The following is a 21976-nucleotide window of genomic DNA, read 5'->3' on the forward strand; positions in this document are numbered from 1 at the left end:
GCACCGATTGTCTGGCACTCACTAGTGAGATGACCCCAGTACCTCAGTTGAAAATGCAGAAATCACCGGTCTTCTGTGTCCTTCGCGCTGGGAGTTGGAGACTGGAGCTGTTCCTATTCGGCCATCTTGCTCCGCCCACCCAACAAGCACTTTTTAAAAGATACACAAGCAACCAACAAATGTGAAAAAAATGTTCAACATCGCTAATTATTGGAGAAATACAAATCAAAACCACAATGAGATACCATCTCACACCAGGCAGAATGGCTATTACTAAAGTTAAAAAAGAAAAAAAAAAAAAAACAGATGCTAGCAAGGCTGCAGAGAGAAGGGAATGCTTGTACTCTGTTGGTGGGAATGTAAATTAGTTTGGCCCCTGTGGAAAGTGGTTTGGAGATTTTTCAAAGAATGTAAAACAAAACTAGCATTTGACTCAGCAGTCTCATTACTGGGTATATAATTCCAAAGAAAATAAATTGTTCTACCCAAAAGACACGTGCACTTATATGTTCATCACAGCACTATTCACAACAGCAAAGACATGGAATCAGCCTAGATGCCCATCAATGGTGGATTGGACAAAGAAAATGTACAAATACACCATGGAATACTATGTAGCCATAAAAAGGAATGACATCATCTCCTTTGGAGCAACATGAATGCAGCTGGAGGCCATTATCTTAAGTGAATTAATGCAGAAACAGAAAACCAAATACCAAATGTTCTCACTTATAAGTGGGAGCTAAATAATTGGGCACTGATGGACATAAATATGGCAACAATAGACACTGGGTGCTACTGGAGGTGGGAGAGGGTTGAAAAACTGTTGGGTACTATACTCACTACCTGGGCAACAGGATCGTTCATATCCACACTTCATCACACAATATACTCATGTAACAAACCTGCACATGTACCCTCTGAATGTAAAATAAAAGGTGAAATAAAAAAATACCAAAACTAACAGAAGAAATTTAAAATCTAAATAAACACAGATCTGTTAAATAAATTTATTTATATTCCAGAAGCTTCCCACAAAGGAAACTCTAGGCCACATTGTTTTACCAGTCAATTCTACCAAACATTAAGGAAGAAATAATACTGATCCTTCACAAACCCCTTTAGGGTATGAGGCAGGGGGAGAAACACTTCCCAACTCATTTGATGTGATCAGCATAACCCCAATACTTAAACCTGACAAATATATAATGAGAAAAGAACAATGTCCTTTATGCATGTAAATGCAAATTTCCTTGAAAATATTAAATCTGGCAAAATATAAAGAATAATACGTCATTACCATGTGATGTTTAATTCATGAATGCAAGGTTGGTTTAGCATTTGAAAACCAGTCAAGGTAATATACTACATTAGCAGCGAAAGAGAGAGAAAGCATACAGCACCTTAACACATGTGCAAAAATAACTTAAAACTTACTAGTCCTTTATAATAAACACTTGCAGTAAATTAATAATAGAAAAGAACTTTCTCAGTCTGATAAAATGGCATTGCGATTGCGTGAATGTGTTTTCCAAAGTTTATGTGTTATAATCCGTGGTGCAACAGAGTTGAGAGGTGGGACCCTTAAGAGGTGATTAGGTCATGACAGCTCTGCCCTTGTGAATGAATTAATGCCATTATTATGGGAGTGGGTACCTGAAAAAAGGATGAATTCATCCCACTTTCCCATGCTCTGTTGCACAGGCTTTGCCATTGCATCCTTCTGCCATGAGATAATGCAGCAAGAAGGCCCTTGCAAGGTACAACCCATTGATCTTGGACTTCTCAGCCACCAGAAACATAAGCCATGTAAATTTTGGTTTATTATAAATTACCCAGTCTCAAGTATTCTGTTATAGTGGCACAAAATGGCTTAGGACAGGTATCTATAAAAAACCTACAGCCAGCATCATACTTAATGAAATATTAATCCCTCTTCCCTATCATCTGGAAATGGGCAAGGACTTTCACTTTCACCACTTGTCTTTAACGTTGTTATGTAAATCTGAGCCGTATTAATAAGGAAAGGAAAGAAAATAAAAGGTACATCAATTGGAAAGGAAAAAATAAAAACCAATTTTTTCACAGATAACATGATTATATGTTTTGAAAATCTAACAGTAGACTCTGAACTATAAGAGCTAATTAAGTGAATTCAGCCAGGTCACAGGATACAAGGTCAACATACAAGAAATTAATTGGGTTATATATGCTTGCAGTGACCAAGTTAAATTTAAATTTAAATTAACTAAAAATGGAAGTTAAATATTTAAGGAATAACCAAAAAAAAAACCAAATATCTAGAAATAAAAAAGGTGTCAAGACCTTTCTACTGAAAACTACAGAACATTGCTGAAGTAAATTAGTGTTTTGAAAAATGGAGAGACATGATATCTTTATGGATTGAAAAACTTAATATTATTAAGATATCCATTATCTTTAAATCAATATGGAGATTCAGTAAAATCCCTATCAAAATTCTAGCAGATTAATTTGAAGAACTAGACAGATGATTCAAAACTCAATATGGAAAGGCAAAGGCTTTAGAGAGCCCAGAATAATTCTGAAAAAGAGAACAAAGTTGTAGGACTTACACTACTTGATTTTAAGATCCCCTGTAAAGCTACTGTAATCAAGACAATATGGTATTGCTGTCAACAGAGAGATAGACCACTGGAACAGATCAGAGAGCCCCTCATGTATACTGGTGGTTGATTTGTGACAAAGATGCAAGATCAGTTCAGAGGGGAAAGGAAAGTCTTTTAATAAATTTTGCTATATCCACTGTATATTCACATAGAAAAGTGAACCTACAGCTGGGCGTGGTGGCTCACACCTATAATCCCAGCACTTTGGGAGGCTGAGGTGGATGAATCACTTGAGGTCAGGAGTTCGAGACCAGCCAACATGGCGAAACCCCATCTCTACAAAAATTACAAAAATAATCCGGGTGTGGCAGTGTGTGCCTGTAGTCCCAGCTACTTGGGAGGCTGAGACATGAGAATTGCTTGAATCCAGGCGGAGGCTGCAGTGAGTTGAGATTGCACCACTGCACTCCAGCTTGGGCATCAGAGCAAGACCCTGTCTCTAATAAATAAATTAATAAATAAATAAGAATCTAGACCTTTATCTCTCTGTGTAGATTAAAATTAATTTGAGAATATCTTTGCAAATTCAGGCTAGACAAATGTTTCTTGGACAGAATACAATATAAAAAGCACAAACAAAATCAAAACAATCGATAAGTTGGGCTTTGTCAAAATAAGCAATTTCTCTTTATCAAAACATCCCAATAAGAAAATGAATATAGGCCAGGCGCGATGGCTCACGCCTGTAATCCCAGCACTTTGGGAGGCCGAGGCAGGCGGATCACCAGGTCAGGAGATCGAGACCACGGTGAAACCCCGTCTCTACTAAAAATACAAAAAATTAGCCGGGCACGGTGGTGGGCACCTGTAGTCCCAGATACTCGGGAGGCTGAGGCAGGAGAATGGCGTGAACCCGGGAGGCGGAGATTGCGCCACTGCACTCCAGCCTGGGTGACAGAGCGAAACTCCGTCTCAAAAAAAAAAAAAAGAAAGAAAATGAATATAAACAAGACACAGACTAGGAGACAATATTTACATATATCTTTTTTTTTTTTTTTTACCTTGGAGATTTCCATCACTTTTTTGTAAGCTTAGGAATGCATTAATTATCATGCTTGTCAATCTAGCACCTGGGTCTTTTGTGTAAAAGGTATTTCAGAACACTGGTGTTTTATTCTGCCAGAGTAGAAGTCAGTTCTTTGACTTTTCAGATTCTCTGCAAAATATAACATTTTTTTCTGAGCAGCATTAGATGGAAATATATTATACTATCATAGTGATTACCTTATTTCACAACAACAGAATTATATAACTAAATTCTCTATAGTTACCCCTTCAGAAGTAAAGCCTATACTTACTAGTTTCCCAGGGAAAAGTCATTATTGCAAAGGAGTAGATAAACCTTGGGGAAAAAATGTTGACCTGGTGTATCTTTCTAGGCATCAGCCTTCCCATAAATGGAGCTGTGGCCAGGTATGTGTATACACATGTGTGTGCATGTGCATTTCCATGAATGCAGATGTAGACACGTGTATGCACAGATGATGTTTGCAGATAAGATCTATTTTCAGATAAGAATGGAGTAATGTTTTAACTTGGGCTCATTGTAATGTTTGGATATAAGATATCTAATAAAAGATCAGTGTTTATTGGTAGAGCATGATTACTTGCAAAAGAATTTGACTATTTTATTTATGCTAGTGACAACTAGTGTTTTTCATAGGAATCTATTTCTAGTAATTACTGTTTGATAATATAAGGGTAATGTGAATTTCCTGCTTCCTGTACATAATAAGAATGTGAATTTAATGCCTTCTTTATAGCCTCGTTTCTCAACTCCATAGAGCAAGGTAAGGAAGAGGTACTCTGTAGTGGAGTTCAGGGGCTTTTCTGACCTCGGGTCCTATCCTTTCATCTGAGTATATCCTCAGAGACAAGAGGCAAAAGAGAATACAGAAGGGGAAAAATAGGATGAAAAAGAATAACAAAAGCAGGGGAGGAAACACACAGGAAGAAAGAAGAGGAAAATACACTGAAAAGCTGTGGTGAAATGTTGCCAATGTAATCCTAAGGGCCTCAGGTGGCACAGGTCCCCTGGCTTTTATTTGCCTCTCTAGACCTATTTGTGGTTAGAAGAACCTTGTTCTGTCAGTACTTAGTTGTATGACCTTGAACAGGTTCTTAAACATCCTTTGGCTTCATTTAAAAAGTGAGCTAGCATCATGTATTTTGTGGTTTTGTGAAAATTAAAGCAGATAGTGCTTACAAACCAGCAGAACAGCAGAGTGTCTGGTACATCATAAACACAAAATAAGTGGTCATTAGTATGATGATCTCGATACCACATCCTCCAGCTGCAAAGAAATGGTTTTACTCCAGACAGTGCTTTTCAAACTATCCGTGTTGAAGAATCGCTTCTAAAAATTGCCAGTCTACTGTCTACTGTGTCTTTACACTTTTGTAAAATGCATTTGTTTATAAAATGGATTACCAGAAAACTGAAATGAAAAAATATAAACAGATATAAAATACAGCCATCAATTTTTATTCTTATATTTGGTAGACATCAAATATCTGTAAAATTATTATAGAAGTTACTAGTGCTTTTAATTTCTGAATTTATCCTATGGACTGGAAATAGTTTGCAGGTAGGCATTGGTCCATGGTTCACACTTTGACCGATACTTCATATACTGCTCTGTGAGGAGCAGATACACTGTTGCTTATAAATACATAAGGGTGGACTTTGCTAAGGCAAGGGACTTAGAAGTGTTTAAAAGTCTATGCTGGGGTGGGAGTTATGGTCCAAGCTGAAAGCTTCCACCCTCATGAATGTCTCTGATGGCTCCAAACTCTGGAGAGTCTGTTTTGAAGGAAATATTCACATGAAAGGTCCCATGTAAAAATGTCTTCTCCTGAAGGTGGTAGAGTTATTTGGAATCTATGACATGGTGAACAGTTAGAGTTGAGAAGTTGTCTAACAGTCTACGAATGTTCGGTAACATAGACTTTATCAAAAGATGCACTCTCCTCCTCTCTAAACCTCACCAGTATTCCTTCCTTTCCAGTGTTGGTTTGTATTATCCTTAATGCAAATGTCTGATTTGAGTTAATATTTCAAGGTCACAAAGTAATAAGAGTTGTCAGCTGACAGTGCTTTGTACTTTAAGAGAGCAGCTCTTTGGGAACTTCAAATTCCACTCTTATCTACTGAAGATCTACCATACTAGGCGCCATGACTGGTGCCTTGGTTCACATGGGCTTGCTGATATAGCAGCTCAGTGAGGTTGCAGTTTTTATCAATGCCATTTATTAGGAAATTGAACTTCAGAAAGCTTCAATAACTTGCCTGTGATCTGATTCAAAGATAGGTGTAGTAAGTCCAAAGACAGTTTTCATTTTTACAATAACAGAGGTTTAATCATCTTTCATGACATTTTGTCACTGTCATTGTATATGTATTGTTATGAATCCTCATGGAAAAGTGCATAGCCTACCACAGCCCTAGGCACTGGTGTTTATGACAGGCCAGCCATCTAGTAGGAAAATGTCTTTGCTTGTATGTCACCAGCTTTTGTATCATTTATCTCTGATAGATAAGGGTATTTTCAATAAGGTAATAATTAATTGCCTTTTAATGAAGAACTTAGGTTAACTGTAAGACAAGCTAAAAAATTAGTGATCTATTAAATATCCTCAACTTAAGAAGGACTTCTAAGTAAGGGATGACAACAGTCAACTTAAATGATACTGAGACTACAGAGAGATAAAGTCTCAATTGCAGCAGAAAATATTTAAGCTGAATATGGTGAAGAATTCCCTGCCATGATGTTGCTTTACAGCTTTGGAATGGTCTTGAAAGTTCATATAGAGTGTCAAAGAATTAGGTGTACAGCTTGTTTTCAGAAGGTCCTGGCTGAGAATTCTTGGATTGACTACATTACCAGTAGATATGATCTGCAGTGGTTGTGACCCATAGAGGCAATCTCCAGAGGAAAGAATATGTACTTCTGAATGTTCTGATGCCTTTTTTCATTCATGCAACAAATATTGCTTGAGTTCCTTTTAAGCACCAGGCATTGTTCTGAGGATGTTATGGTGAACATGGCAGAAGAGATCGTTTTCTTGTATAGCTTATATTCTTGAGAAAAGACAAAAAACCAAATAGTTGAACAAGGTAGCTTTTAGGGACAGATGTTATTAATGAAATAAACAGGTTAATGTGGCAGAGTGCAGCAGGTAGTGGGGCCATTAATTTTAATTTTGTGATCAGGAAAGTTCCCCCATCCCACTCCTGTAGTCAGGAAGAGAGACAGAGCAGATCTATGGAGGATCTCATAGGCCACAATACAGAGTTTGTATTTTAACAACGAGAAGCCAGAAGAAAGTCTTAAGCAGAAGGATAGCATAATGTATTTTGAATTTATAAGTCACCCCATTTTCCTACTATGAAGGATATAGGGAGATTGGGACAAAGATGGAAACGTGAAGTCAGTCAGGGAGGCTACTGCACTATTGCAGCCAACTGAAGGCAGGAAGCATTCAGGCAGGAGACGGCAGTAGCCTGGACTAGGATGACAGCAGTGGGTTTGGAGAAAAGGGGTAAGACTGCCAGGAATTTCTTATGGATTGGGCTGAGGTTGGGATAGAAAGGAAGAATGGAAAATGACCCCTAACTTGGGTGGTATTATTTACTGAGGTGGGAGAGACTAGAGGAGGAGCAGCTTGGGGAGAAATCACTTGGCCATTTTACATCCGAGATGCCTATTTGACATCCAAGTAGCTAATGTCAAGTTGACAGTTATATAACTGGGTTTCCAGCTCAGTAGTGAATTTGGGCTGGAGTTAAAAATCCGGTAGCTTTCAGCATAGAGATGATGTTGGAAGTCTCCCTGGGCCTGTGCAGCATCACCTGGAGGGAGAATGTTTTAGAGGAGAGGACCTATGCCTAGGCCCTGGAGCACACCAATGTCCAGAGGAGGAGTGAAGGAGATTGAGAAGAATCAAACCAAAGAGTAGGTGTCATGGAAGCCCAAGAGAAGAGGCCTTTTCTGGAAGGATAAGTTGAAGTCTAAAGATCCACTGTGCCCCCAACCCCTGTTGAGTCCACAGACCCTGGACCCACATAGCTTCAGGACTGACCTGGAATTGAGCTAACCTCAGTTGTTTTAGGTCAAGGCACAGGGTGTGTGCCCCCCTCCTCTCCATTCTCTCCTGTCGTCCGCAAATCTGAACTGCCTCTTGTCTGGTGGCTGCCTGTAGTGTGTGATGCACTTATTCACGTTGTAAACAGTTGCCAGACAGCCTGTCTGTGCTGGGACTTCAGGCATAACCATGAACAAGAGCAATCTACACAGTTTCTGCCCTCGCAGAGCTTACGGCATCATAGGGTCACCAATGAGAAATGAGACGATTGCAAGAAATGGAAATAGTTGAGGTACAGCTGCTTCTAGTACAGACTGTGTGATTTGGGCGAGTCAAGTTGCTGTTCTAAGCCTGGATTTTCCTGCCTGAAAAATAGAACTAAGTCTAAGAGACTTTCTAAGATACCCTGAAGATGTGAATTAATGACTGTGTGAATCAAAACTCCTATACATCCCATCCCATTTTAATTACATCCCTGGAAAGGACAGCGAGTGTAAAGGCCAGGCTAGTCCTTCTGTGTATTGAGTCACATTTGGTGTGTTAGCCCACACCAAGCCTCTAAACTTCCTTCCGCTCACTTCGAGTCTCTCCTCAGGAACTCCCCCTGGTCCATTTTCCCTCATGTTTTGGCTCTTCTTTCTCATCTCCACCATCCCGTTTCTGTCAGCTTTGGGCCTTCTCTTTGGTTCCACTTGACCATCCCAAAGCATATCAAAGGACTTGTTTTCACAAGGAGGAACCTTTGGTGATGAACCATGACATTTTGCCTTCCTGAGGGGAATCTTTGATGTTTAAATTATCTGGAGATGTTGAACAAAGGAATGTGGGAAATTCAAAGCTTTTTACAAGGGGGAAAAAAACGCCCACACAGGGCGAAGTGTACAAAGCTTCAACCTGGTAATAAACTCTCAGTTACTTCCTTGAACACAGCCACACCTCTCCTCAGACACCTCCAAAGCTTTTGGGGAAGGAGCTGGTTGCTGTGCCTTCTTAGAGGAGTGTGAAATGTGTCTCTGAAAAGAACACAGCCATTTGTGCTCTGTCAGGATGCCTCTTTCATACTGTAATTAGAGTGCTGTGGGGGGTGTAGATGAGGGAGAAAGAAGAATATGAAATGCTCTTACTTCCCTGTGGCTCATTCTTCCTGCACCATGGGGCTTTGAACCCACTGAAATATTGTGACTGAAACATACACTATTACATGCAGAGACAGAAAGCAGCACGTGCACCTGTGAGTTCATGCCTTCATAGTATCTGTGTGCCACAGTGAAGTGACGCAGGGTGGTGGAGAATTAAACAGAGTAGATCTGAATTCTGCTGTGTAACTCTTTGTCTTTCAACACTCCTGAAAGCCTTTATTTTTCCCATCTGCGAAACAGAGATGAAAGTGTGGTCCCCTAGTCCTTTTCTTAAAAGGTTTTAGGGACCACCATGTGAGAACTCATAACTTTTCAATGTTCATACTACATGCTATTCTGTGATCATCCACTCATGGGAGGGATTTGTGAAGCAGTTAGAATGAAATAGTGTAGTATCCAAGAATATTTGTGGGTTTTTTGGTTTTGTTTTAAATTTTATTTGCAGCAATACCAACAACAGTTTAATGATGGTGATTTACTGAATAATCAGTTAACATCTTTCTAGCATGTGCCAGCAGCAGGGAAGGAGGATGGCAGAGAAAGAACATCTAGGATGGTTCTATTTCATTCACAGCAGATAATCCTTGAAGCAGCTGGCACATATTGTGTGGATGACAGAGAATTTGGTGCTATTGAACTTAATGATCTTTAATATAAACGTATCAGGATATCCAGCTGACTTATATACACAGCTGAATTCCTGATCTTCCCTCTTCCCAAACCTGTTCCATTATCTTTTCCATCCCAGTTCATTTAACTCCATTCTTCTGGTTGCTGTAGCTAAAAACTTTGGGGTCATCTTGGATGCATGTCTCTCTTACACTCCTCGTCCAGTGGCCAGCAAGTCCTCCTAGCTATGTCTTCATAGTGTATCCAGAGCCCCACTGTTTCTCATGAGCTATACTCTATCACTCTGGCGAAGGCCACCATCATCTGGATACAACCTGGAAGATCTCCCTGCTTCCACCCTTAATCCCCTTCAGTCTCTTCTCAACAGGACAACCAGTGACATTCTTTGCAAACAAGTTGCGAGACTCCTCTGCTGCAACCCACCAGTGGTTTCCCAGTCACACCAAGTAAAACTCAAATCTTTAGAGGGTCTCTATGGCCCTACATGATGGTCCTCCACTTCCCCACTACCTGCTACCCACGTTGACCTTGTTTCCATGTATTCAGTCCACTCTAGTCACATTGGCCCTTTTCTGTTCTTCAAAAGTTCCTGCAAGATGCTTCTGCCCCACAGTTTTGCTCGGTCATCACCTCTCCCTGGTATCCTCCTGCCCGGATGTCTGCATGGCTCACTTCCTTACATCTCTCATATCATTCCTCAAGTCTCCTCAGTGAGGCCCTCCCTGGCCACTCAACATTCCAGCTTCCTGACCCCCAATACTTCCCTGCTTTATTTTATACTTCCCTGCTTTATTTTTCCCTGAGGAATTATCAGATTATAACATTGTATATGTTATACTTATTTATCTTGTTTATTGTTTTTCTCCTGCAGTATAATGTAAGCTCTGTTGAGGACAGAGATTTGCTTCTTTTTTGAGAAGGGGATCTCATTCTCTGTCCCAGGCTGGTCTTGAACTCTTGGCCTCAAGCCATCCTCCTTAAATTGGCACTCAATAAATTGTATTTTGGAGGTGGAATGAATATATAAAATAAAGGCCTTGATAATAGGTTATCTGTATTATGATACATTCTCAGAAATGTCAGTAATGTAACAGCTACTTGGAGCAGCTACTATACTTTGCACTTTCTATCATTTAATCCTCACAACCACCAAATTTTGAGATAGGTATGATAATTATTCCTAATTCTATGAATGAGGAAACTGAGATTTAGTTTAAGAACTTGCACCAGATCACACCATGATGGAGCTACGATTCAAACCCAGGTCTGTACAACTTCAGAGCTTTTCATCATTATACTTTAACATTATGGATTCCACCAACTTCAAGGTTGAAAACCAAAACAGGAAACATATTCCAGTTCCTTCATTATCTCCCTTACATTAATTGTCATGCTTTTTTTTCCCTGTGTCTACTCAAACAAATAAATGAGATCTCAATATTGAGAAGAGAAAGAAAAAAGACCAGTCATTCCCTGAGCTCCTAAAAGAATAATCTTCTTTGAGTTCTCATAACTGAAATGTCATGAAGCTGTGGCATAGCACTGGCTTTGGAACGTGATGCTCCAGGTCTGCCGCCACCACCCTAATCCTTGGAAATGGCAAATCATCTGACCTCTCTTTATGCCTTAGTTTCCCTGCTTGTGGAAAGCTGGTCTTGGACAGGTGATCTGTCGGGTTCCCCTCGCCCAATATCCTGGTCTGTAAGTCTCCTGGTCTGTCTTCCATTGCTGTGGACATAAGGTGGTGGGGTAGGAATGGGATATAGCACTTCATGTAATGCCATTTATTTGCCTTAACTACTTTAGGGAAGGATTTCTGCTTATAGGAGGAGCCTTCCGAAAACTTCAGATTCGAAGGAAGAATGACCCCGTATGATGTCGTTGAGCATTTGCATCACCCATCCTGCTTATTAGAGTCAATAATGGATAGGATTTAGAGGGCTAGCTTCTGTTTTGGCCTTTATTGACAACCTAAGTCTCCTTAAATCCTTTCTAGAACAAGTCAAGGGATAAAGCATAAATAACTTTAATACTACTGAACTCTGTGACCTTCAGTAAGGTGTTTACCTTCTCTGGGGCTGTGTTTGCTTCTCTGAAAAATGGGAGAAACGGTTCCCCAGGCTCGTAAGAACACGGAAAATATAGGAACACTGAAGAGGCTCACCCCAACCCCAGCCCACAATGGCACTGAAATGAAACCACTGCCAACACAGAATTGCCAATCTTGCTTCCAGTTTCTCTGTTAGTTTCAGAACATTTAGGGTTGAAGAGGTTTTTCTTGATATCTAACCCAAATTCCTCCTTCCTGAAGCAAAGACTTTACAGGAACCTTGGCAAGGTTTCCCTATGGGTAGCAAAGCTATCTGAAACACGGACTCTGAAGATGAATAGGAATATGACCATGTGGCCATTTGTGTGCTTGGCAGAGTGTGTGTACATATGCTGCTTGTGCCAGGATGAGTGTGTGTATCCATGCCAATGTGTGTGATGAAGCATGCAAGTGTGTACAGGAGTGTGGATAAACAGATCTTTGAGTCACACAGGCTGGCCCATCCTGGCACTTTGTCTTCCTTTTGGTTGTCATGACAGCAGCGAGGGGCTGTGCATCAGTAAACAAAGCTCCCTGCATGGAGGTGGGAGGAGAGGTCTGGAGAGAGAGGCTAAAACACGAGCCAAGCAGTCCTCCAACAGAAGCTTTCTTACCCCAGCCGACCTACCAGGACATCTTCATCACTAGACAAGCATCGAGATACTTGTCCAGGTGCCCTGTGACTGACTCTGTTATGGGTCACATAACATGGGCAGACATTTCAGGCTGGAGCTAGGCTTTCATCAACCTCACTTCTAATCCCCAAGAATTAGCAACAGCATAATCAAGTCTAGAAATGTGAACGACCGATAGACCTTCCTAGTATCAGCCTATGGACTAAAACCAGTTACTTCATTAGGACAGAGATTAACCACTTCGTGATTTGTCTGTAGCAATGGCTCCTTATAGGTTCAGACATTCATAAAATATTAATTTTAATAATAATCTGAAAATGATTTCAAAGAAGTCTCTGTTTTCTCTCCCCTCATCCCTCCACACACGCATGATGAATGTTTTGGGCATTCTACCTTGTCTGAGATTATGTAATTCTTCCACTTCATCTTATTGATGAATAATATAGAATTAGCTGTGTATGAATAGTTGATTTTTACAATTTATGTTTATCATGTAAACTGTTGCAGATAAAAAGCAGTCACAAATACAAATGTAGTAACCAGGATAAAAGAAAACTGTGCTCAACCATGCAGTGCAAAGAGATCCACCTTGTTCTTATTTTCCATGACTGAAATTTAGAAACCCAAACCTTGCATACATATGTAGCATCCAGAATAGAGGCTCATCCATGCTTAACTCCAATTCACCTTACTTCCCTGTATGCAACAGCCATATGTGAGAGGAGCTACAGGTTATCCTCCCTCAGAGGAGCCAGTTTGGGGCTGGAGGAGCAACCTAAAATTAAGGATAACAGCATTGGGTAAGGAGAAGTGTCTGGAATGAAACACCGCTTGGATTTGTGTCACTCTGCAATCTCTTATGGGAATCTAGTCAGGACTTTCAGAGTCAACCAAATCTATCCCTGCCTCTAGTTATGAGCCTAGGGTTTATATGGGTCCTAATGTCAACTCTGACTGATGAGGAAATTCAGACAGCAAGGTGACTGCCCAGTTTGTAAGCAGCAGAGGATACCTAGATCCCCGGCTCTGAAAATAGACTGGTGGTGTTTCTGCTGCATCACATGGGGATTTATTTTTGTTCCCCTGGTTTGGAATTCTGAAATCTGGACGCATCCTATCTTGAGTTCTGTTACATCTCTGGGTGTAGAAAGCCTGGATAGAACAAATGAAAAGGAGCCAATTACCTATCCTCTTACTTAGGGCACAGGCTGATGCTGCCAAGGGGCCTTAGAGAATATGAACACTCTTCTACTATAGGCCAGATTCCCCCTTTTACATTTTCTATGCCTTGCTCCAAAGGAACTGGATAAATTAAGATATTCGTAGTTCCCTGCTTTGAGCTGTCTTTCAATGGAGGAATTCAGCAGTCATCTGGTAAACTAAATAATGGTAATATGCTTTATCTTTACAAAAGCATCATCATCTGAATAACCCCAGGATACTCTGTGAAGAGGACAGGGTACTCAGATTGTCAGAGGAGAGAGGGACCAGTTAAAGCAGTATACTTTGTTTCCTAGGTCTGGTCACATATATACTCATGAGCCTGATGGGCATGTTAAATCTAAGGTTTATGAAGCTGAATCTTATTTGCTCCTGTTCTCTCCAGAATGCAATATATGTATGAATAAATGGACACAAAATCAAACAGTATATCACTAGCTTGACTAATGCTATGAATTTTATTCTAGGTCTTTAATAACCCAACACAGAGCAATGGATTTTTATGCTACTGTTTCAATGAAAAGGATAATCCCTTAAAGAGAAACAAAAACCATCTCTTTATATCCTTATTTTCCTCAACCTTGGGCTGAAATGAAATCCCTCTTGTAGATTTTAAATGTTGACTTCTAGGTAGCAGGGTAGACAGCTAAGGCATTGTGAAAATAGCACATAACCTGGAAGAAGACATAATTTGAATTTTGTCTCTGCCTCTTGCTAACTGGATTATCTTGGGGAAGTAATCTTTTTGAATCTCGCAGGGCTTTTGAAACTTTAAATGAAATAATTTACATGAAAATGATTTGTAAATTTAACAAGTTTAAGGTGTTATATGAACATTACCTGTTCTTGATATTTTATTTCTATAACCTATAGAATCTATCATACCAGACACTGGGTTAAGCTTCACTGACCCTTGTTGGATTGTGATATGATGCAGGCTTTACTTGACCTCATGAAGCCTGCACACTAGTCACGGAGACAGGCCATGGGTACTAACAATTACAGCAGTGAGAGTGGAGGGGCGATAAGAGTTAGGAAAGACACAGGTGCTGGACTTGCTACCCAGGTTCTCAATGAAAGAACAAAACAGAAAAGGCCACTTGATAAAGCCTCATAAAGAAGGTCCCCCACATCCTCCATGAAGGTGCTGGAGCTGCTTGGGAGTACCCCCAGTGGTGCACATTCATTGCTTTAATTCTTTTAGCCAAGAGACTTGGCCAACTTTGTCAGACTCTGGGCCTGTGAGTTCCAGCTAGAATGCCAAGTGGGAGGGTGGGAGGAAAGGGAGCCTATAATGACAAAGAAGAGCAGGGAACCCAGCAAGTGAGACCTGGATCCAAGAAACTTCCGAACAAGGAGGCATGTGGAAACACTGCTTAACCTGGAATCAGAAGAGGTTAGACAAAGGGAGGTTAGACTGGGGTTTGTTGGCCTATCCTGCCAGAAATCAAGCTCGGGGCCATATAGAGATGACAAAGCCCATTCTTTATATTCTAATTTACAGTGATTATAGTGAAGTCAAACCAAGAGAAACTGGTGGCAGTGTGCAGGAGTTGCCGCTCGTTTACCTGCTCCCTTTGAGTCAGTGCAGAGATGGAGTATACCTTCTTTTAAGCTTCTGGGAGTCAGGGAAGAGCTATGACTTCTGCTAGTAAGCCTGGATATTTTTCATAAAAAGAAAAATATCTACTGAACATATACTATGTGGTAGGCCTATTCTAGTCTGGGAAGATAGAAAGTTGAGTAAGGCACAGAATGTTTTTGCAGAAAACTCACACAGAAAGAAAGACAGCTGACCATAGTAAAGGTCTGCCTGCAAGATGAGCTCTGAAGAGTTGTAGAAGAGGTAGACTAGAGGCCAGAAGGTTGAGGGGCAGGGATGGTGGGACCCAAACAGAAAAGGCAACATTTCAGCCTGGCCTTGAAGAAGGATTTCGACTTAGGCAGATAAGAGGGAATTCCAGGCAGATAAGCATTGTGCGCTAGCCTCGAATGCTCACCCTGCCTTTTCAGGAAGGGTGGGAAATGTGCTATAGTTGAAGCATGGCTGTGGTGGGCTGTAGGCAGTCAGGGGGTGGATAGGGATGGCAGGAGGAGATGAGGCTTGAAGAGAAAGGTTTGGCTCCAACTGTGTAAGACTTTGAAGGTCATGCTTGAAGGCTTCATCCTCTTCATTCAGCAGAGGATGATGGAAGCCGTAAAGGAGGGGCTGATAGAGTAGAAAGAGATGGAATTTAGAAGATCTGAGAGTTGTGGTTCCTCTGAGGGGCTATGTGTCCTTGGACACTTGCCCTCTCAAAGGACCACTTAAGTGCCTTCAGATTCAGTTTTCTGAGCTGGAAAATGGATCTGTTGGTCATAATGCTTACCCTAGATGCTCAAGGATGATTATGTTCCTCTGGTCATAGCCTGCTTCAATTCTCCTCTTTCAAGGTCTTGCTCAAAATATTGCCTTATTAAACTTTCCTGGATTCCCCCAGAGCTTAGTTGAGAAATCAAGACACAGACCTATGAAAAGATAAAGTAGCATATAAAAATGCCATGGGACTAGGCAAATATGTGGGGCCTGAAGGACTTGGGCTCTTATAAGAGAAAGGCCTGGGTTCTAATCTTGGCTCTGTTTCTTACTTAAACTCCATCAAGTTGCATAACTTTTAAGTTAAGAATGAAAATACCTATTCTACCTTCTTCTCAGAATGGTTGTAAAGATTAAATGAGCAAAATGTATGAAGATGCTTGGTAAATTAAGAGATGCTCTACACATGCTACTTTCTATGGTTATTACTGGAGGTTTGGAAGTGGTAAGATCCAATGAATGGCCTTTTAAAAAGATAACATTGATAGTGTGAGATGGGTGAAAGGAGGAGAAAGAGACAGGAGGTTGAGAGACCAGCTGGGTGCTATTGCAGTGGTCCAGGCGAGGAAGGATGAGATCATGGACCAAGATAGCAGGGTGAATTCAGGTGCTTTTATGAAGGTAGAACCAACAGGACAGTGGTACTAATTGGACAGGAGGGACGGAAAGAAGCAAAGATCCAAAGGTAAGAATTTTGGTGGATGGTGATGCCATGAACCAAGCCAGCCCCTTGTTACTTTCAAATTGCTGAAATTCAGAAAGCAGAAAGGAGGCATCCCAGGGCTTGAATTCAGTTACCCTGGCCCTCACTGGCCCTGGTTGCTCTTCATTCTGACTCTCCCCTTTCCTTCCGCCATAGCATCTTTAGTAGAACCCAGTGAACCTGAAGCCAAGCACAGGAGAAATTCTCCTTCCAATGTGCCTTTCCCTAAACCCTCTGCCTGATTGTAAGCAGGTGGCTATACCCAAGGACACCAGCTCTATTTCGGCAGGAGGGCCAGGTGAGGCATGAGCAGGTGTCTCTTGGCATTATTGTAGACTGGCATCTCCCCTTTCCCCGCACTATGGCTGGGGCCCATCCCCCAGCCCCTCGTTCATTTCTTCTTCCGTAGACATGAGAGCGAAACTGGTAGGACTCACAGCGGGTGCTGGACTCCCTCAGATTCAGACTGCACCTCTCTCTCTATTCTTTTTTTTGAAACAATGTCTTGCTCTGTCGCCCAGGCTGGAGTGCAGTGGCACAATCACAGCTCACTGTAACCTCGAACTCCTGGGCTCAAGCAGTCCTTCCACCTCAGCTTCCCAAAGTGCTGGGGTTACAGGCATGAGCCACTGTGCCTGGCCTGCAGTTCTTTATGGAGATCACATTTAATAAGTAGAACAGCTTCCCAGGTAGTAGGAGAACACCTGCGCCACGGCTGGGAGGCACTGCACTGGTAAGGGGCATCTTAGCCTGGAAGGGTGTTTGGTGATGAGAAAGGCATTGCTAGAGGTGGCTTCTGGAGGAACCTGTTAGGAAACTGATTTATTTATCCCCATTCTTTCACTTATTAAATTTGATCCTCCTTTTCTCTACCAGGGAACCCTTAGTCCTCTTCTCTCCTCTTTCTCCCATGGAGCTGTAGCCTTCTCATTCCTGTTGTCACACCAAGTGGCATTAGTCCCCTGAACCTGTCATGGGCTCTGTCTTCTTCCTGACCCTCACCTGGGCATTCCCTCTGCCTCATCATCTCCCCACCTTCACACTGGCTTTATGGGAGTCAGGTGTCCTTCCCACGTCCCTTCCTTTCTTATTTAACTGACATTAGCCACCTTTGAATAGCATTTTAGCCTTTGAAGTCATCAGCCTCATTGATCTTCAGTGGCAGCTTTTATTAAGCACCAGAGTACAGGACAGCAGAGGCAACACGGCATTGTTGTTAGAGTTCAAATCCCAGCAAGGTATTTCACCTCACTAAACCTTGGCTTCCCCATCTGTTAAATAGGAATTTTAATAGTATTAATACTTCATAGGATGGTTGTGGTTGTGAGGATGAAATGAGTTAACGGGTGTGAAAACCATTGCCACCATCCAGGGAGGAGATAGTGGTGAGAACAGGTATTTTCCTAAGCCTTGGTCATATATTGATCATAATTGGTCAATATACATGAATCGCTATTGTTATCAAAAGGAGAAAGAGTAGCTGTGCCCTTCAGAGGGTTAAGGGTTTTCATTGTAGCTGAAGAGGTGGAACATGGCATTTTGAAACCTAGTTTCTCACATGGCTAAGAACATACCTTTCAAAATAGAGCAAGCAATCAGTTGGTCCTGATTGGAATACAGCTAGTCTGGGAAGGCTTCCTGTGTGAGGCTGAATGAGGTGTGTTTCTGTGTAACATTGTAAGGAGGTCATATTTGCAGCCTGGATCAGAGGAAAGGGTACATGAGCTTAATAGAGGTACTTGCTCAGATGCTCTGTCTCTGTTGCTTGATTCACCCTTTCCCTGAGTCATGGCCCTATCCAAACCCAGTGAATCTTATCCTTCTTGTCCACAGGGAGTTTGCCAAAGAGAGGGAGAGAGTGGAGAACCGAAGGGCTTTCATGAAACTGCGACGCCAGCAGCAGATTGAGCGTGAGCTGAATGGCTACCGTGCCTGGATAGACAAAGCAGGTAGGCCTGGGGGGCTGCAGGAGGCTGGTGAGTGGGCTGCAGAGACATCAGGGCCGGCCCCTCACTCCCAATTCTTCCATTCAAGGGGCAGCCTAGACAAGAGAAGAGAGACACTTTGGATGCCTGGTTGACTCTTAAGGTTCCCTGCTCATCCCACTTTCTTCCTCTGGGCTCTAACTGTCCCGTCTACCGAACTGTCCCATCTACCCAACACCTTAAGGCAGGCATCTTAGCAAGGTGAACTGAGTGAAAGTAACATACCCCAATCCTGGAGCTGAGACTGGGCTGATGGTGTGTTATAATATTGTTCCTGGTGCTCACAGCCATCCATTTGTTCAGCAAATATTTATTGAGTGCCTACTTTGTGCCAGACCCTGTTCTAAGCACTTGGGATACAGCAGTGAGCCAAATGGTCAAACAGTTCACCAAAGCTCTTCTCTTGTAAAGCTCTCTAGTTGGGGAAGGCAGCAATAAACAAAATAATAAATGAGTAACTCATAAGACAATGATAAGGTAGTAAGTACTATGGGAAAACTGATCAAGGTAGGGTTATGGGGTATAGAATGTGACACAGTTTTAAATAGGAGGTCAGGGTGGCCCCATTGGTGTGTAGACTTGAAGAGATGAAGGAGTGAGCCAGAGGAAGATCTGGGAGAGGAGTATTTCAGCACCAAGTACTTAACATGGGAGTGAGCCAGGGGTGCCCGAGGAGCAGAAGGGGGAAGGAATAGGGAGGAGGAACAGGAGACAGAGTGATGGCTGTCACCGGGGAAGTGGGCAGCAATTGTGTTTGACCGTATGGGGCATTGTAAGGGCTATGAGCTTCACTCTGAGAAACACAAGAACCACGGGAGGGTTTTGAGCAGAGGACTGACGTGCTCTGACTTTAGACCATAAAGGAGCATGTGCTGGCCACATTGAGAATAGACCATAGAATGACAAGGTTGGAAGCAGAGGGACTAGTAGTGAGGCCATTGCCACCATCCAGGGAGGAGATAATGGTGAGAACAGGTGTTTTCCTAAGCTTTGAGCTGTCATCAGTTCTCACTCTGTGGCTCAGCATTAGGAATGGTTCTCAGCTGCCTGTGAGAATAGGTCCAAACCTATCATGATTTCATTAACCCACAGAGCCACTAGATTCAAGTTTGGCTGTGGCTCAGATGCTTATGAGGGGCATCAATCACCCCCATACTTGTCAAGAAAAGGGGCGGGTTTGCTTTCTTTATTATTTTAAAGGTTGGTTTGCATTAGTATTATATATCTTCATTTTCTTCCAGAGGAACACATGATTTTTTAAAAAAACTACACATATGACAGTCAGTATCTTTTCTCTATTCCTAATAGAAAACATAGCACAAAAGTGAGGTCACAGAGGAAAAATTTGGAGTATGATTTAGTGCTTAGTTGCTTGAGCCTTATTCTTCTGTAGGAGCTTTGGAATGACACTATGACACTGTGGCTGCCAACACACAAAACCCCTCTCTGAGCTCTGCAGTCAACTTTTGGTGACCTCCAAGGGTTGAGAGAGTGCATGTGTGATTGCTCTCTGCACTCACTCGTAGCCTCTGGAAACATGAGCAATGTGTATTGACTATACTTGCATTTCACCCTTTCTCCTCCAAGGCTGTTGTGTAGGGATGAAATGGACATGAATGTCCCCCACCGCTTCCCAGAATGGTAACTCAGGCTTGCCATGGGAGGGCAAGCAGATTTGCCTCCAGGCCAGGCAGGCAGCTCGATGGTCCCAGCTGTCCTTGGCTTTCTCGGCGGAGGAGCCATCTGACAGACCACTAAGAGAGCTGGCAGCAGACCCAGGAAGGAGCCCTCGCAGCCCTGGCCACCCCACACAGGTCAGGTGGCAGGGTATGCTGCTCGCTAGGGCTCTGCTTTTCAAATACTTGCAGAATTCCAAGGCTTCCCTTTCTTCCAGTTGGCAAAGCCAGCTCTCTCCTTCTAAGAAAAAAGACGCACTGCGACGTCAAAATGTGCTTCCTGGCCCTTCCCTTTACAAATGGAGCGCGAGTGAATCAGAGACATATGGGTTACATTTCCCTGGAAAGACACTCAAGTTCTAAAGCGAACTTGGCAAAAGGGATGAGGTGGGGAGGAAAGGGGGTGGCTTCAGCACATCCAGAGCCTTTGAGTGCTTCCCAGAGATCTCGGCAGCACCACACACCTTCCACCTATCCTAGGGGGTCCCCAGATCTGCCCACCCCAAAGCCCAGACACTGTGTATAGCAAAAGTAACTGTCTGGCTAAGGTGATTAAAGTTGCTATGAGGGATTTTAACACGTTCCTAATTTTAAAATGATGCCCTCCAAACATGTGCTATGAAATGACTTAAAACCCCTTTTTGTCTGCAGGCAGGAGTGCCCCACCAATAGCACTTAACCTATTAACTTAGCCAGAGGCTATACTTAAAAAAGAAAACAAACATTTATGACTTGGTAATAATGGCCATCCTATGAGTACCATCCCAGCCTTAACATGTTCACCTCCCTAGGAAATACATTATGTACTCTCAGTTTTATCTGCAGCTGAAATTATGGTAATGACTTTAACCTCTCCTACTGTCCTTTTACTTGTTAAAAGTGTTTATGTTTAAATTAAATCATTGTTTAATAGGGTCTGAGGCTAGCTTTCCCCCAGCAACTGGGATCTTAGGGAATGTTTGCTGAGGCCTCCAGCTCCCTGGCCTGTGGGTTGGGCTCAAAACTCATCCCATCACTCCTCCTCATAGGGCATGCAGGATCCCACCAGACTTGGGAGAGAAAGGCTATTTTGTTGGTGCACTTGGAGGGATGCTAGTGAGGTTTGGTCCAACAAGTCTTAGTAGAAAATATTCCCCTTCAGATGATGACACCTCAGTAGAGTATGGGACTGCTTCTGGGGGCACCAAGAGGGAAGAGTACAGGGGACTGTGTGGTGTCGTTTTAGAACTCCAATAAGTGAATATATTATTTCAGCATCAACCAGTCCTTCAGTTCTCTAACACTAACTAGGTGTTCAACAATTGGTTAAATTCTAACACTAAATACTACCTCAAATTAGCACAGACCCCACAGGTTAAAGGCTCCGTTCCATAGGATTGCCCCTACTTGAGATGGCAACCAAAAGTAGGGTCTCCAGGCAACCAGCATATCTGCCTGGCTGACTACAAATCTGGGGTTCCCACAACCGTCCCCCCCCCAACTGGTTCAGTAATTTGCTAGAATGACTCACAGAACTTTGGAAAAACCATACTGTATTATAAAGGATACAACTCAGGAACAGCCCAATGGAAGAGGTGTATAGGGCAGGGGATGGGGGTGGGGGGCGCAGAGTTTCGTGTCCTCTCTAGGAACACCACCGTTCCTGCTCATTGATGTGTTTACCAACTCAGATGCCTCCTGAACCCCAACATTTAGGGAGGTTTATGGATATCTCATTACATAGGCATGCTTGATTACACCATCAGCCACTGGCAATTAAACTCATCTCTAGTGCCCCCTCCTCCCTAGAAGTGGGAGTAGGGAGAGGCT

At 42.4% G+C, this 21976-nt stretch overlaps 1 protein-coding gene across 3 annotated transcripts in view; it reads left to right on the plus strand.

The window, feature by feature from the left end:
- The window catches only part of CACNA1E (calcium channel, voltage-dependent, R type, alpha 1E subunit), a 347324-nt gene that overhangs the window by 232276 nt on the left and 93072 nt on the right, over positions 1–21976 (plus strand). For all 3 annotated transcript variants that reach the window (XM_011951155.1, XM_011951156.1, XM_011951158.1), the window contains exon 8: positions 18340–18455. In XM_011951155.1, the coding sequence (XP_011806545.1) occupies positions 18340–18455 (116 nt within the window). The remainder of the gene's footprint in view (positions 1–18339; positions 18456–21976) is intronic.

The sequence above is a fragment of the Colobus angolensis genome, unplaced genomic scaffold (genome assembly GCF_000951035.1).
Source record: "Colobus angolensis palliatus isolate OR3802 unplaced genomic scaffold, Cang.pa_1.0 Scaffold315, whole genome shotgun sequence".
Classification (NCBI taxonomy): Eukaryota; Metazoa; Chordata; class Mammalia; order Primates; family Cercopithecidae; genus Colobus; species Colobus angolensis.